This window comes from Chaetodon trifascialis, chromosome 6 (assembly GCF_039877785.1).
Source record: "Chaetodon trifascialis isolate fChaTrf1 chromosome 6, fChaTrf1.hap1, whole genome shotgun sequence".
NCBI lineage: Eukaryota > Metazoa > Chordata > Actinopteri > Chaetodontiformes > Chaetodontidae > Chaetodon > Chaetodon trifascialis.
This window is the reverse complement of record NC_092061.1, coordinates 13,218,698-13,235,000: the sequence shown is the minus strand read 5'-3', so window position 1 is coordinate 13,235,000 and position 16,303 is coordinate 13,218,698. Positions and strand designations below refer to the sequence as shown.

Below are 16,303 nucleotides of genomic sequence, written 5' to 3'. Positions count from 1 at the left end.
ATTGCGGGTTGAAATATGTTAGTCTTTATGTGGGTGCATTATCACCCTGCACAATTAGGATTGTCTGAATTTACTCTGGATGACCTCACCTCGCATGACAGAGGCGACGCATGCGCAGGTTATTTTTTTTACAGTGGTAATGAGGTAAGAAGGAGACATGTGCACAAGCGCTTACTTATGCACATGCACACACTAGCGTTCGCACACATATGGTGAAACACACAAGCACATACTTACACATCTGCACTATGCATGTCATGTACGCAGACTTTCTGTATCCCAGCATGCTGATTGTTACGCAAGCGTGCAAACATGCTCACGTGTCAGTGTGATGCTTATTGTGGTTGTTTATGGTGGAAATTAACATTCTCTATGGTTTTGTCTCTTATGGGAGGGGATGATGGGGACTATAAATCTACTTGATCTGCGTACAGTGTCATGGCGTATTACACACCCTTTTACTGTGGCTTCGTCGTAGCAGTGATAGCGATACCACATCATTGCGTTGACACACACACACACACAAACTCACACACACACAAACTCACACACAGTTGGTGTACAAATCCCAGCTGCATAGCTGCCTGTGCTGCCTGTCTCCGGCCCATGCTGAGTGTGTAATGAGCGGAGCTTGAGTAAGATTAAGGCAGATATTGTACGACGTTGGAGGATTGGTTTCACTTTGAGCCTCAGTGTTGCGGCGGAGCGCACTCCAGTACTTCTGCTGGTTGGCTGAATGACCAGCAGGATCCCCACTGTTAGCCTCCTGTCATTTGTCATAGCGCTTTTGCTCGACGCTGCTAATGTGTTTCGAAGCAAACACGTACCACTCGCTGGGGGGTATTTTTTCTTTGCAAATGCGAACACTGTCGTAAACTGTAAGGAGGCGCGCTGGGATGATGGCCATGAAAGGAGGAGAGGCAGTGGCAAAGAGAAAAAGATAGTAGGAATATAAGAGGGGTTGTTTTGGAGGAGAAAGGGGGTGCGGGGGGGGGTCTCAGATATGTGATGTGGTTTGTTGGCTCCCTGTGAAGCATCTGAGGAGGGTAGAGGGGAAGTGATTGTGAGAAGAAGGTGGTGTTATGGGGAGGAGGGAATTAAAGACAGTGCGCTGGGTTTAGAGAGGCAAGAACAGAGAGAAACCGGGGATAAATAGAAACAGAAAGACAGGAGAAGAAGACTGGACGTTCACATAAAGGGGTGGAAAGCTCAGGATGAGAGAAAAACACTGAGGGGGAGAGAAAGAGAGAGGGTCCAAAGACTGTTATCATCTGGAATCTATAGAGAACGGATGGGCAGCATGAAGGGGCTATAATCACATCCATCAACAGCACTGCCTATTAAAGCCTGTTCTTCTCCTCTGTCTTCCTGCCTCTGTCTCCCCAAACCACCAGCCGTGGTCAATTTGCCAGCACGCTAAAGAGAAGATCTTTGTGAGGATGATGACTGTAATATCCATAGTTATGGAAAAGAAAGATAACAAAGGCTATACATCTGGTTCCCTATCCTTTTGGACTACATCCTCATCCTCTTCGTCATGTTTTCAGGTGAACGCACAGCTCATTGACACTCACCTTTTTACAAAGACAAAGATGGACAGATAAAAAAAGGACAAAGTAGAGAGTGATTAACCTCTGCAGTGGTGTTTGGTGATCTATATACTTATTAAAGTTTTCTAACATACTCACACAGTGCATGAATAGTGGGAAAAAGTCTTTGACCCGTCTGGCAGCTTATTGAAACACGCGCATACACACACACACACACACACACACACACACACACACACACACACACACACACACTTTAAAACCAGTGTTTTTGTTTACGTTTCACACAGCGTCCCAGCTTTTTTGAAATCGGGCTTGTAGGCACAGATTATTTTAAAGCTATTTTTAGCTGGATTTTATGTTCCCAGTCGCAGACGTTTTTTAAGTGCGATACAGTGAAATGTAAATGGACGCTGGCCAGTGTGACCGGTTCTCTTCTGAAAATGTTTCCAGAAATACAGAGTGAAGAGAAACAAGGGGAGAAAAAACGAATTTGCTGCTTGTTTTGTCCCAGAATCTAATGAACAGAATTAAAAGGTGTGAAATTAGTTTTTGTGATGCAAATCATTAAAACAAATCAAATATGGCTTTTTTTTTAATGATCAGAATAATCTGCTGGGGGAGGGGGGTGTGGGGGTTAGGAAGATGGTAAGGAGCCCCACTCCTACAGCACCACTTATACAGGCCTGTATATAAAGGGACCTAAACTCCCCTGGTCCCCCCGCCATGTGTCTCCTCAACCGTTCTCCTCTGTCCTCCTCTTGCCTAAGCTCTGTCTGCTTAGCCAGTGATAAGCCAGTGGAGCGTCGCCTGGTTGAGGCTGCTTCAACAAATTCACTTTGCTATCAAGCTAATAGGATTTTGTTTCTTCAGCCAGTGCTAAAGATGGCATCTTTGGACATGAGGGGAAGGAGATGAGGTTCGGTGTTGAAGAGACGTGACAGAAGACAGCAACTTCAAGCGGGACCGACCACACTCCTCTCTCTCTTCCTCTCTTTTATCCCATCTCATCTTCCGTCCTTTCCCCCTCCTCCTCCTCCTCCCTCCTTCTGCGATCTCTCCCCCTCTCCTATAGCATGAAAATCTCCTCACTTTTTCTTGGCGTGGGATCAAACAGTGCGTTCCGTTGGGAAATTCATTTAGGATTCTGGCTTTTTCGAGCGGTGTTTGGGCCAATGAGCTTGCGAGCCAAGCAACATCTGTTTTCATGAATACCTAATGGCTGTGTGTCACCGGAGTCAAACGCCTGCACTGAGAGATGCTCCCACTGTTATTACCATCATGGTTATTTAGCCACCAGTTTCTCATTAGGATCTTTCTGTCTCCTCTCCCCAGCGAGGAGACAATTGGATTAGCAGCTAGTTTTTGCAGTATAGGCTGAGCCCTACAGATTTTTTTTATCTGTAGTGTGCCTTGTCTATTTAATTGGTATGTTCTTATACTTTAATATTATGAGAACACCACCAAGGGAATAGGAAGGCATTATGTGCAATAAATCAAACATTCATTCATATATTGACAGTATCAGTTGGAGCATATGTGTTAGCATATAGAAATGACATGAGAGGAGCACATGCATTAAACGTGATTGTTGGCAGTTTAGTGTTTTTTGTGTAATGATGTTTTCTTCGACAGTGTTTTAGCTTGCTGTGTCAGTGATCAGCACCTGCTCATGTTGCTGTGTAGACAGTGGCAGACAGGGGTGATGGCCAGGTCAGTGTGGGGTCTCCGGTCAGAGGTCAGGGGTCAGGGGTCGCGGGTGGTTGTTGTCACAGTGAGGAGCAGCTCTGGGTTCATTCAGGCTATAAAGGTTAGAGTTTTTACTACGTTGAGAATGATACTTTGAAACATCGGAAACCCGAATCTTGCCCTCGATCTGCTCATATGTTCACCTCTTCTGGCTGACTTTCTGCACTGTGCTGTGACCTCATCTTGGCATCATTTGGAGCTCAGTTTTCCTGGAACAACATTTTCCAGCTTAGCAATTGTATGCACTGCGTGTGTATGCATGTGTGGTATTGTGGTATTGATGATTGTTACACGAGACATGTTGAACTAGTTTCATGGACGACCTAACGTCTCGTAAAGTGATGACACACAGTGTGACGCTGTGATCTGGCATAGCTGTGGTTGTAATGCGGTTGTCGCGCTCCATCCTCTCCTTTCACACTCCTCCCTTTTTTTTTCTTCCCTGTTCTGGTCTTTCTCACTTTCTGTTGCTCTTTATATCCATTCTTTTCCTGGTTTTGTGAAGTACAGTTTTAGTCGTTCTCATGTCCTTTCACTCTCGGGGTGGGGAGAGATATAAAGTATTGTGACTTTTGAGGAAAATACACTGTGCAGCCTCAGTGAAAGATGCCACGATATGTGCACAGGAAAATAAAGGATGACTGAAGCCACACTGGAAAGCACACATTTTCTCCATTGATCAGCAACCCTGTCCAGTTCGGTATCTACTGTGCCTGCTCTCCCTGAGTCTTTAAAACAGTGTGAGTCCATTGATTAGGCTTTGTCATCCCAGTGTGTGTGTGTGTGCTGGTAAACCAGCAATCCTAATGAAGCCCGGTCCATCCACCCGAGCTGCAGGAGCAGTGTGCAGCAGCAGCACCACCACCTAAAACGCAACAGCTCATTCAGTCTCAACAGGAGGCGACATATGAGGCAAATTCAGCGTAATTAAAGCCAGTCTGTGTAATTGAAGTATTCCTCTCTTTATCATAGTAGCGAGGAAATTACATGCTGCAGTATGACTTGTTGGGCCATTGTGCAGAATTTGTTGTGGTTTAATTCAGTGGCCTCCCACCCTCCCATCCTGACTTCCTCCTGTCCTCCCCCGTTCTATCTTCATCCCCCTTCTCCCTTCCTCTTCATATCCATTAGCCTAATGAACACCCTCCAATTTCCTGCCACTGGGACAAACATGGTTCACGGTATTGTTCTCGTCTCTTTTCTCCGTGTTTATGTGTGTCTAAGTGGCGCGCACACACGCGCTCTTGCATGCGTGTGCCGTGTTTGACAGAGAAAGCGGGCAGGAGAGAATGCATTTGGTAAGCTCTCATTAAAATAGATGGCAGTAATCAAAGTGCAGAGCAATTAGGCACGGCTGAGTGGGCGGAGGGTGTACACTGTGTGTTACTGTGTGCCACTGTGTCAGGCCTATTGGTAAACATCGTGATAGTTCACCTCTCTCTGCATGTGGACGCGGAGCAGAAGAGTTACGATATGCAGCCCTGAGGGCCACGCTCACCTCAATTTATCACAGTCAGACTGGCTGTTTTCTTCAGTGCCTGAAACAAGATTCTGTTATTAGCTGCTAGTTATTGGTTGTATTATCTGGAGAAATCATAGTAATCATAGTAAAATGCTGTAGATTATTTTGATAGCAGCCTGTTTCAGTGTCCTAAAAACAGAAAAAGCAAAAATTCATTTTCTTATCAGTTAATTTCTGTTACATAGATGTTCAAGAACACGCTGCATTTGGGCCTTGTGATTAACATGCGTAGCATATAACTGCATTGTCCTGGCTTGATTCCAGCTGGGGGTCATACCCCTCTCTCATTCCCCCTTTCTTTCTGTCTGTGTCTTTCCTGTCACTTTCCGCTGAAGGCAAACGCCGAAAAATAATCTTAAAAAAGATGCTTTTGATTTGAAAATGAATGAAATAATTGTGCTGCACTGGCAGATTTGTTCCACCCGTTTGACAAAAATATGAATTTGATGGCGAAAGTGCTTTTGGTTACGATTTTTTTGCAGCGAAACCAAAATAGAAGGTCCCTTTTTAGGCTGATGTGTGCTGCAAATTGTGAGTTTTCTTCAAAATCAAAAAAACACAAGCCTAATTTTAGCTGTGGAGGCCATGATCAAACACAGACCCAGTGTACTGAGAGGATTTTTTTCCCTCCTGCTCTACCTGACTGCATCTTTCAGAAATAAGAGAGGCACCAAGAAAGCAGATGCATCCGCTGCTTTTATTCCCTACAGTGACATCTATCATGGGCAACCATCTCTAACCTAACCGTCCGTCTCACATGGGCAGAGCTCCACTAACCTTCTCTGCTGCACACGCACACACACACACACACACACACACACACACACACACACACACACACACACACACACACACACACACACACACACCACTGTGTCAACTCAGACCCGAGGCTCTAAGTGTTATCGCCATCTGCCACAGGGCAGTGCTCATCTTCTCCTCAGTTATTTATTGTGTTATGGCTGCAGTGGGCTGACCGTGGAGTTAGATAGGAGCATGGCAGTGCTTTACAGAGCCCAGTTGTTCATTTGCAGCCGAGTATCTCGCCTGCATGTCCTCAGGGGAAACTGCTCAGGTGCACCAGAGGAAGGAGCTGCCGAGGCGGACTGAGGGGCGATCAGAAATCCATGCTGTGTGAGCGATGTCAGGCCGGTGCGGTTTCGCTGGCAACCGAGAAGCCGCTTCAAAATGCTGTTTGTGCATGCGCATCACGGAGGCCCGTCAGCGTTGGCAAGGCAACAGGCTGTCCATTTGGATGAGCTTAAAGTGAATAACTGCCACTTAACCTCACAAAGTGCTTAGCTGGCTTTTCCCTCTGGTCCTTGATGGACAAATCAAGCGGTTTGTGAGTGACACTTGTTTTTGGAGAAGGTGAATTTGTTGTATGTAATAACAGCCATAAGTTTGCACGATGATGCACTTTTGAACTCAGTATTATTTAATGTATGCCTCCAGAACGGCTGAATGGCCATTTGCTCAGAGCAGAACTCCTGCTGCGTCTATACTGAAACTTTTACCATCTGTGGCGCAGTTCTGCTCTGCGATTACTGCATTACTTACAGTATTGCTGAAGAAATTGTTTCAAGCATTTAAAGAGCCCAACCACTTCACTTAGGATGAGAGGAGACAGCATGTAAGGGCCTTGGCGTTTCTGCTTTCCGTTAGCTGCGTTGGCCTGGAACATGTCTCCTTTCCCAGACAAACAAAAAAAACCGGCACAGGTTGGACAGGAAAGCTGAGGATGATGGGCATTTATGGCTCCAGTTATGACCCCGTCGGCACATTTTTGAGCGGGCTGATGACAAGCCGCTGGAATGCCCTGCCATTTTCAGAGTCATTTGAAAACATGATTAACGGTGGTGGAACACAATAGGAATGTGATTCTCATTTGAGCGGTGGGTACAGCAGGCTAGCCTGGGAAATCATCCAGGCCCTAATTGACGAAGCAGACCCTGATTCAGACGGCTGGAACTTACGCACACGAACCAAACGCACACAAATACCCAACAGACTGGGATGAAAGGTGTGTCTTACAGACCTCTGGGGTTCTAATTTTGTAATTTTATCATAAGAATAAACAAATATAGATATGTCTATTAATGGTTACACATAAGAGGCTTTTTTTTTAGTGTGAATGTTCGCAGGAGTCTGTTGAAAGTTGCACTTTATCATCATTTTATTCCATGTTTTACAGTCGTTATAAAATAATTGTCATACAAAGACAGAAAATGAAAGATGTGGATGGAAAAGCAACACATCTTTGATCGATTGTTTTTCCTTTATTTTTCTAATTATTAATTTCTCTGACATCCTTAGAAAGTAACGGCAAAACACAACATTCGACGAAACCACAAAGGACTTGCTGATTGCTGCTACCTCATTCAATTTTCACTTGTGTTGAAGTTGGTCCTCTTTCTGGAATTTAAAATCATTTTTGGCAGCAAGAAGCCTCTTCCCAAGATAAGAAAAATAAAATCTGATCCCGAACGATCTGATCTTTTGAGGAGAACACATATTTTAATTATATCTCAAATAAGCAAGAGAACAGTAGTCCAAGTCTTCACGTATTATCAGAGGGTCAGCAATTTCAAAAGCAATGAAGTGATGAATGATGTTTTCCCCCATTCAATAAAACCTCTATTGCTCCATTTTAAGATTGTTGCTTTTCTTCAGTATGAACTATTTGCTTACTGAAGGGCTCTTTTGAGGTATTGGATATTTTTATATCCATTTATATTAGCCCAATGAAAAAAGTCTTAAAGTTTTTTGTGCAGAGGATTCCAGAAACTCAGTGTTGCACGTCGTCTCAGGAAGCTGAACCCTGCCTCCTTACACTTGTGTATGGATTTATGGACAATATAAAGAAAATTTACAGCAAGAATCATTTTGCAAGAGCGTTCTCCTCAGAAGTATAAACCCCCATCTTGACTTGCTCTCCTCCTCTTTGCTGCTCCGCCCTTCCATTTCATTAAGTCTAAAGACAGCCATGGAAGTCTGAAGTCTTGTCTGTCACCACTGTTGCCTCCTCCTCCTCCTCCTCCTCCTCCTCCTCCTCCTCCTCCTCCTCCTCCTCCTCCTCCTCCTTTTATGTTTTCAACCTCTCCCTAGACCTTCAACCACTTTTCTTCATACATTTCATGCTTACTTTCTTTCTCTTTCGCCGTCGTCTCTCAAGAATCATCCATTTCTATTTCCCTGCTCCTTTTGTGTGGCCAGGCAGCCGTGTAATTGTGGGCCGTGTGAGGAGCGGGATGAGCACCATGCTAGTGCGCCTACCTACAAGCGTTCTCCCAGCAGCCTCTTTGTTCCTGTTCCATTGTGGTCGGCTAGCTAAAGAGAAGCGCTACACATGTTGTTTGGCTAGAAGACTGTCTGCAGTCTTTGTGATAAATATGGACCTCAGTTTCTCTCAAGTATTGTTGCCATTCTTCCTCTTGCTGCCCGTCTGTTTGGATACCTCTGGCTGTGCTGCATAAAAGAAGATTAGCTTCACCTCTGAGAGACAAATGCATGCATTCACACAAGCACAAACTGCACTCTGCGTAATGACACACACTCAAACACAAGGTTGTCCCTCACTCCCTTTGTCCCTCCCTTCTTGTCCCAGATCTCCATAGACACTTTCCAGCTATTTATGGACATTGTTCAATATAGTGGTCGGACTTGTATGTTTCACAACTGACTGATGCCAATTGTATGTTGAGGTTTGTTTAATTAGACCACATTAGCAGGATGCCAGTCGAAAAATACGAAATAACTAAATAGATAGAAATAGCAGATAACAAAAACTAGCATACGGTGCACAGTGTAAATCTTAAATAGCCATTTAAGGTTTCAAATCTAACGTACGACCATGGCAATAAGCTCATAGAAGAGATTAAGTTTGATCAAACAGTGAGCTGGGATTAAGGGCTAATCACTCGGCTTTGTCAAGGTTTAACTTCTGATTGTACAACAAAACACACACGCATGTACACACACGAGTAAAGCACAGTCAAGCCAGTTGTCCTAAAATGGAGCATACTATAGAACTCGGATAGAAGAGGTTATCTGCTGCTAATCCTCTGTTTCTTTCTTTCATGTAAAAGTGTCCATAATACAGGAGATACAGAGTGATTTTTAATAGGCTCTGCTGGTTTTCTGAGGTGTTGATGACTCATTAGACCTCTGGCTATCAGGATGAGGATGAAGAGGAACATACATCAATATGTTGGCCTTCACTTGAATGACCAATTTCCTCACCTATAGTATAGTACAGACATGATTTGATCCCATTGATAATGATGGACCGCCACTTTCCTTTTATTATTCAAGAGCTTGTCAGAGTCATTAAAAACACATCTTTACAATGATGCTCCTCGGTGCATTTAAATAACATTTTAATGAGACGAGCTTTATTCATTTTATACTTGAAGCTTTATAGAAATAAGTCATAATGAGGCCGCGGCAGTTTCTATCACGTAAAATCATTTTCAGTAAGCTAATATACTGTATGAAGCTTTGCAATGGCAGTAAGCAGAGGTTGGGCAAATACGGCCCATGAGCAAATTTAATTCTGGGAAATAAAAATGGATCTTTTTAAAAAACACATCTCGGCTCCTCAGTGAGTGGCATTTCCACCTTAATCTGAACTACTTAGCTTGTCATACCTTTGGGCCTCATTTACATGTAAGAGCCTGGAAAATGCATTTGTTAATCACAAGATAAATTAGCGGTGATGAAGTTACCATGGTTTCAAAGTAACATAATTGAATTTTCTGCTTAAAAACTCGAAAAGAGGAGCAGTTATGTATCAGCAATGCAAATGACTTTATTTTTTGCTTCTGATGCTATGAAAGTATGTGACTGCGTCTGCCCCTCTACACCTCTTTAAAGCCATCGTACAGTATGTGCTGCAGCAGCCCGGGCTCGATCCCTCGCTGCATCCATCCCCACTCCATTCCCCCCTTCCTGTCTCTCTCCAGCTGCACTGTGGGGCAACCAGTAATTTTATTCAAGGTAACAGTGTGTGTCATTTGGTCGCCTTTAGCCCTTCGGGTTACTCTAACTTCCGGGTATACATGGGAAACACCAGAGACTTCCCTCCTCAGAGAGTGAGGAAGGACGTCGGCGAACGTGTCTGAACATAACATGAATAAAAATGAAGTATATACGTTAAACACATGACCTCGTCATCTGCAGTGGTGGCTGTTTAACAATCATCAAACTACGCCTTTGTTATTGTTTTGACTGAGCAGAAATGACACCCTGTGCATTTAAGGTTTACAGTAACTTCACAGAATGCTATCTTGTTACTGAGTCGCAAACCTTTCCTCTCTTTCAAGTTGAAGACGCTTTATTTTATTATGATACACACTCTCATCTGTGAGTGTGGAGTCAAAGAAAAGCTCCATTCTCTGCCAGGCGGCATTTATTTTTAACAAAATAAATTATATACAATGTTTTAGGGTTAAAAAAGTCCAGTTGTGAAGGTCCAGTCATGCAGTATAGATTGAAAACGTGTGTGTGACTTTGTGTTTGAGGAAGTTCGCTGAGAACCGAATCAAGGTTTGATGTCGTTTGTATGCGACTGAAAGAAAGAGACAGAGGGAGGAGTGACAGTTGTATTGTTTACCTCTAGCACGGTGACGGTGAGCCAAACACACACTGACCCCTGATGAGGCTCGCTCCCTCGCTCCTTTCTCCCCCTCCTGCCTGCCGGTTACGCTAATCTCTTGAACATGCGCTACCTTAGTTGTCATGGAAACAGTTTTATTGTCATTTTATTGGAAAAGCGAGGCCTTGAGCTGTATATTAGCTCACTCCGTAACTACAGCGAATGCTTTCTCTGGACTTTTTTTGTGCATCGCTAATATTTGTCTTTCGCGGAGACAGCTCGCTCGACTTTCTCGCCTTGTTCACTTGTCATTGTCATTTACTCCTCGTCGTCTCGCGCTCTTCGTCTTGCTCATTTTTCTGTTACTGTTCTAAATCATCCTAATTAACCTTTCCCTCAACTCACCCTTCATTTTTGTCATCTTATGCCGTCTGCCTTCCTCCTCCACTTATCCTCTCGTCACCTCGCTTCTTCTTTGTTTTCTGAAGCTCCGCTTTCTGACACGTCTTCCTGTCCTTGTTTCCCTTTCTCTACCTTATTTTCCCGCGTCTCACACCGTGTCCTCATCATGGTGATCCTGCACACGTTCTCTTTGACACTTCATCAGTTCCTCTTTTCCTAATCCTCCGTCCCACATACCTGCATCAGCTGTATCGTCCCCCTTTCTTATTTTCCCCCTCATTCCTCCCTCCTTCATCCTACCTTCCGCTCCTTGTTCCTCCCTTTTCAGCATCACCAGCAGCTTCTCCAGCTCAATCACCTTGCCACGCTGTTGACTTGCTCTCCCCACTCTGCATCCTAATGTTCTCCTCTCAGTGTTATCTCCTGTAGCATCGCCTCTCTCTAAGTGTTTGGTATGCACACCGCGTCCAGCTGGGCCTTTTGTCACAGCCTCTGTACATTATTGAAAGAGAGAAGATCACTAATTCATGTCAGCTGAGCCTTGTGGGGTTTGAGTGGAGGTGGGTGGGAGCCTGTTGCTTCTTGAAGGCCTTTCATGTGAACCGTGCGTTAGCCATGACACCCCGCACCTCTGCTCCGTCCTTCCTCGTCTCCTCAGCTGTCTCCTTAATCCTCTTCATTCAGCTCACTTCGGCCTTGTTCCGGCCCCTTACTCTTTCTTCTTTTCCTCCCTTGTTTCCTTAACTCTGTCAGCCTCCCATGATGCACCTCTCTGTATCTGTTCAACCTCTAGATACTGTATAGAGATTTATACTCACTCTGTTTCCCACTGCGCTTGCTTTCCATCCCCCCCTCCCCATTCATTGATGTCTAATCTAATTGCTTTTGCTCTGACCCTGGGCACAGTGTAACAAGCTCCCAGAGGATGCACTCCGCCTCGGCCTTCGTCGCTGCGCTTTCTTTTTTTCTGTTTCCTCAAGTCTTCCCAGAGCATTCATTCATTAGCAGCTCTAATACTACAGCCCCAAGACACACAGCATGATATTGTGGTCCCGCTGGCTGCACTGAATGTAATCCAATGCCGGCCACAGCACAAGGTTGGGTCACGGATGACCAATTGCAACAGGTCTTTCTTCCTTTTTCAAGAGTGGAATATTTCTTATCTTCAAGCGGACCACAGAGAGAGAGAAAAGGGGCAGAAGATAGAGAAGGGAAGAAGTGAGAGGCAGAGAGAGAAATAAACAAGAAGAGGTGGGAGGACGATGTGAAATATCATGATGCAGCCCAGTGAAGAAAAGCAGACAGGCCAGTGCACATTTTAACAGCTTTGGCTCCTCTCAGAAATAAGCATTTTAGAATTGTAACACACTTCTTAACTTTTCCGTCAGCCGCACCTTTTCCCTCTCGGTCCAGCTGTGCGATATGTCGCACGTCAAGTGAAATCCATGAATTGTGCCACCTTAAGTCGATCCTGCAGCAAAAACACGCCAGCTTACAAATCAGGCTTTGTTTTGAGAGGAAGTTTCTCCGTGCTGAATTCCCCGTCCCCTGCATCCTATTTTCACTCCTGTTTGCAAGACAGTGAGCATGTAGCATGAACAAAAATGTGAAAGAAAAGAAGCTCGGATTCTCTCAACAAGTCCTCACGCATCACGCTTGGCCTACGGTGAGATAAGCCAGCGGATAGCGAGAGAATATGAGCAATGCATTTCAGAATAACCTCAGGTGTCAGTCATATTGCGTGAAAGCGTATGAGCACAGTTCTTAGTGGGCCCCAGAACTCAATAAGGTTCCCTGTTTCACTTTGACATGAAGCTCAATGATAGAAGACAGATCAGCGTCACACACAGCGCCAGCGCTTCTTTCACATTAATTTGAGAGCCGTGCAGTATAGGTGTGTGTGTGTGTGCTTGTCTTTTTTTGTCTCATAAATATTCATGATTGAGCACCAGCATAAAGATCAAAACATTTTCTCCTGAAGGTTAATAGGTCAAATGCGTTGATCAAAATCTAGTTGTTGCACACGCTCCTCTCATTAGAGGTATTTAAAGAGAATCATTTGATACACATACTCTGATCTTCCCCTTAGCCCTCCCCGGTGTACACTCTCTCTCTCACACACACACACACACACACACACACACACACACACACACACACACACACACCCGCACACACACATGCTCTGAAGGTCCTCTGGGCTCAGGCACTAGCCTGAATGCAGATATCCCTCTTTGATGTGAGCATGCTTACTATATATGTATGTGTGTGTCTATGGACGCACTGGCTTTGACACATACACACACTTATACTCCCACTGTGTTCATGTATGCTTATTTAATCAGATTAGGTGTTTAATCATTAATGTGTGTGTTAAAAGAAGCAGAAGCAGGATTTGTGAGCAGTTGTGACCCTGCAGCTGTACTGTTTAACCTTTACTGTGTGTGTGTGTGTGTGTGTGTGTGTGTGTGTGTGTGTGTGTGTGTGTGTGTGTGTGTGTGTGTGTGTGTGTGTGTGTGTGTGTGGGTAAAGGCAGTTTTAAGAGAAAGAACACTGCTGTATATGTGCAAGCATTCATTTTTGATGGGCAAAATTGCCTTCAAGCTAAAGTGAAATGCAATATAGAGAACACAGATGCCTCGGGTGACACTTAAAGCATTTGTTCTTTCCTTGTGTCTCTCTGTAGGTGTGTGGAAATCATCGCCAAGGAGGGGAGAAGTCTGAAGGAGCTCTATCTCGTGTCTTGTAAAATCACAGACCACGGTAGGATACTTTCGATCACAGTCCCTTTGTTGCAGTCAGCCTCCAACATTATTATCATAACCATTATTACCCGCAGTCACTACCATGATTCAGGACTCATTTGATTTTACAGCTCAGCCCTTACGAGACTTGCAAACAGTAAAAATATTATTGAAAAGTTTCACACAGAATAAAGTAATGTTCGCCCGAGCTCCCTGTTGCAGTTCATGCATGTTCATATTGTAGTTAGAAGTCTAACTTTGAGTAGAAATTTTCCCAACTCAACCAAGTCAGCAGCAAACTATTTGGCACCGGCTCTTGAGGAATATTGGAGACTTTTATCAGCGACAGCACAATGTGCAGTTGAAGCATCAAGAATGCAATGCTGACTTACACTGCTTGCATGAATTATTCGATTTTCTGGTTTGACGCCGTTTGTTTGTTTAGTTGTTGCAGTGCCATTTTGTGTGTGTGTGTGTGCGTGCGTGTGCGTGTGTGTGTGTGTACACTGAGAGTTCCACAAATGACGGCTTGAAGCCAACTGCTGCATCTAGGTGGCTACTCAATATAACACAATCTGAAGTTCTTTTTTTTTTGCCACTTATTGTGTTTCCAATCATCTTTGCAAATCAAAACACACACAATCTGCATTGTGCTCGAAACGCCAATCGAACTGGGATGAAGCGTGTTTACTTGATTTTGATTTTAATAAGTCCCGCGTACTTTCAGCAGCTCTGGTTTTCTCTTGTTTTTTATTATGCTAGCTCGCCATTGTCAGAGTGAATCTTTTTTAAATTGCCTATTTAATATTGCACAAAGGAACTAATGAGATAGCTGCTGTTCTGCTGAAGTTTTCTAATGCCGGCTGCTTAAGGTGAGTTTTTTTTTTTCTTCTTCTTCATTTTAGGCTTAAAAAAGTAAGGAGCCTGTGCTTTGTGTAGTTAGGCTTTATACCTGTTTTCTGTTTATGATAATGTTGCTTCAGTTTGTTTTTTCTAATGAAAACCAGCACAAAGAAGCTGCTCAGATAACAGACAAACAACCTTCTGCTTGTTAGTGTTTTCTGGAGAGCTTAGGCTGGTCGAGGGCTGTGTATGTGGGCGCAGAAAGCCCACTGAGATATTGTGTGTGATACTGGGAAATTGGTTGTAGTTTTGCCAATAAATCTATAAATGGCTGTTTTCTCATTCCCAATCATGATGGAAGGAACATCTTAAGCATAGATGATTTGATAATCGATTAATTATTTCAGTCATTTTTCAAGCAAAAATGTGAAACATTTGCAGATTCCAGTGCCTTAAATTTAAGCATTTCCTTTTTTTTTCCCTTTGTCATTTAAAATAAAATGTATTATTCATTTAATGAAGAGTCTTTGAGCTTCGGGCAGAAGAAGCAATGCAGAGTCATTTTGGAAGCTGTGATGATTCTCAATTTCTTCTTTTTATACACTGAAACACTTAATTGTGAAAACAATCAGCAGATTAATCAATAATGAAAATAATCATTAGTTGCTTCCCTGCTGTGAAATGGTGGTTTATGGGTGTCACAAACCCCTGAAGTGACTTTCTGCATCATCAGAATTTGATCAAATTAAGTTTGCAAAGTCTACTAGAGCCTCTCATCCCTGTCACGAGTGTGGGGAGCCAACAGGAAGTCAGCTGCTCGGCCAGATGAAGTCTCGAGCAGGCTCAGATGGAGAAGAAGAGTAGGAGAAGAGTGGAAGCCTGAGAACTGGTTTTGGCGTATGTGGCCAGTGAGCAACTGTGAGAGAAGTGAATCTTGGAAGGCTGAATCCAGTTTTTCTAACGTTGAGCCGTTCAGATTAATCAGCGAGCCGCACCAGTACATTTGTCAGAATGGGGCATTAGACAGTAAGAAATTTGCAGCTCCCGCTATTGGCTGCTTGGCTATAAACTTTTTTTTTTCCTTTGTATGTTACCACTTTTTCCTCATCCTGTAGTGGTTTTACTAGGCAGCGACAACACATGGAAAAAGGCACTAATCGTCAGAGGTTTCCAGAATGAAACTGTGATTATGTCGCGTGTGTAGACTTAAATGGTTACTCTCCAACACAAGCTGCAGTTTGCTGCTGACTTCTGTGAGTTACACTGACAATAATTACCTTGACCTCTCTGAACCTCTGAACTCTGTGCGTGTGCGTCTGAAACGGTTTGTGGGCGTGTATCCACTGGTCGTTTGATTAATGACTCCCAGATCACAATGGTACATTAAACCAGGAATGCACACAACCACCATCATACGTATCCCTCTCGATCTCTGTGACTCTCTAATCATTTTGACCAAGATGAATTGGTGATATCTGATCTTCTTCCTTTACTAATGACCCCTCCGGCCCCCTCTGGCTGATGATGGGATCCTTGTGTATTCGTGTGTGTGTGTGTGTGCGCGCCTGTGTGTCCTTCTAGGATAGAGATGCCTTTTGTAGGAGCTCTGTGCTCTAAAATGATTGGTGGACTTCCTGCTTCACTCTCTGATAAATTAAATAACAGAATGAGATTTTACATCAGCCAAGCTGGCCCCCGTTTTTTCCGCCCATCTCCTGCGCTAATTATTTTTATTAATGGCCTCTCTGTGTGCATTTGAGATGTCCACAAGCCTCTTGAGTTTGAGTGTTCTGTTTTTTTCCTCCCAGCTTTCGCTTCCTGTGTGATTTTATTGGAGCTGTGAGGACAGACATAAAGACAGGTTTAGATGACAGAAAGAGAGAGCAAGGCAACATGT

General features: G+C 43.9%; 1 protein-coding gene across 1 annotated transcript in view; it reads left to right on the top strand.

Moving 5' to 3' along the window:
- The window catches only part of fbxl17 (F-box and leucine-rich repeat protein 17), a 214,185-nt gene that overhangs the window by 129,555 nt on the left and 68,327 nt on the right, over window positions 1-16,303 (top strand). Inside the window, exon 9 of the mRNA XM_070963623.1 lies at window positions 13,506-13,582. Coding sequence (XP_070819724.1) covers window positions 13,506-13,582 — 77 coding nt within the window. The remainder of the gene's footprint in view (window positions 1-13,505; window positions 13,583-16,303) is intronic.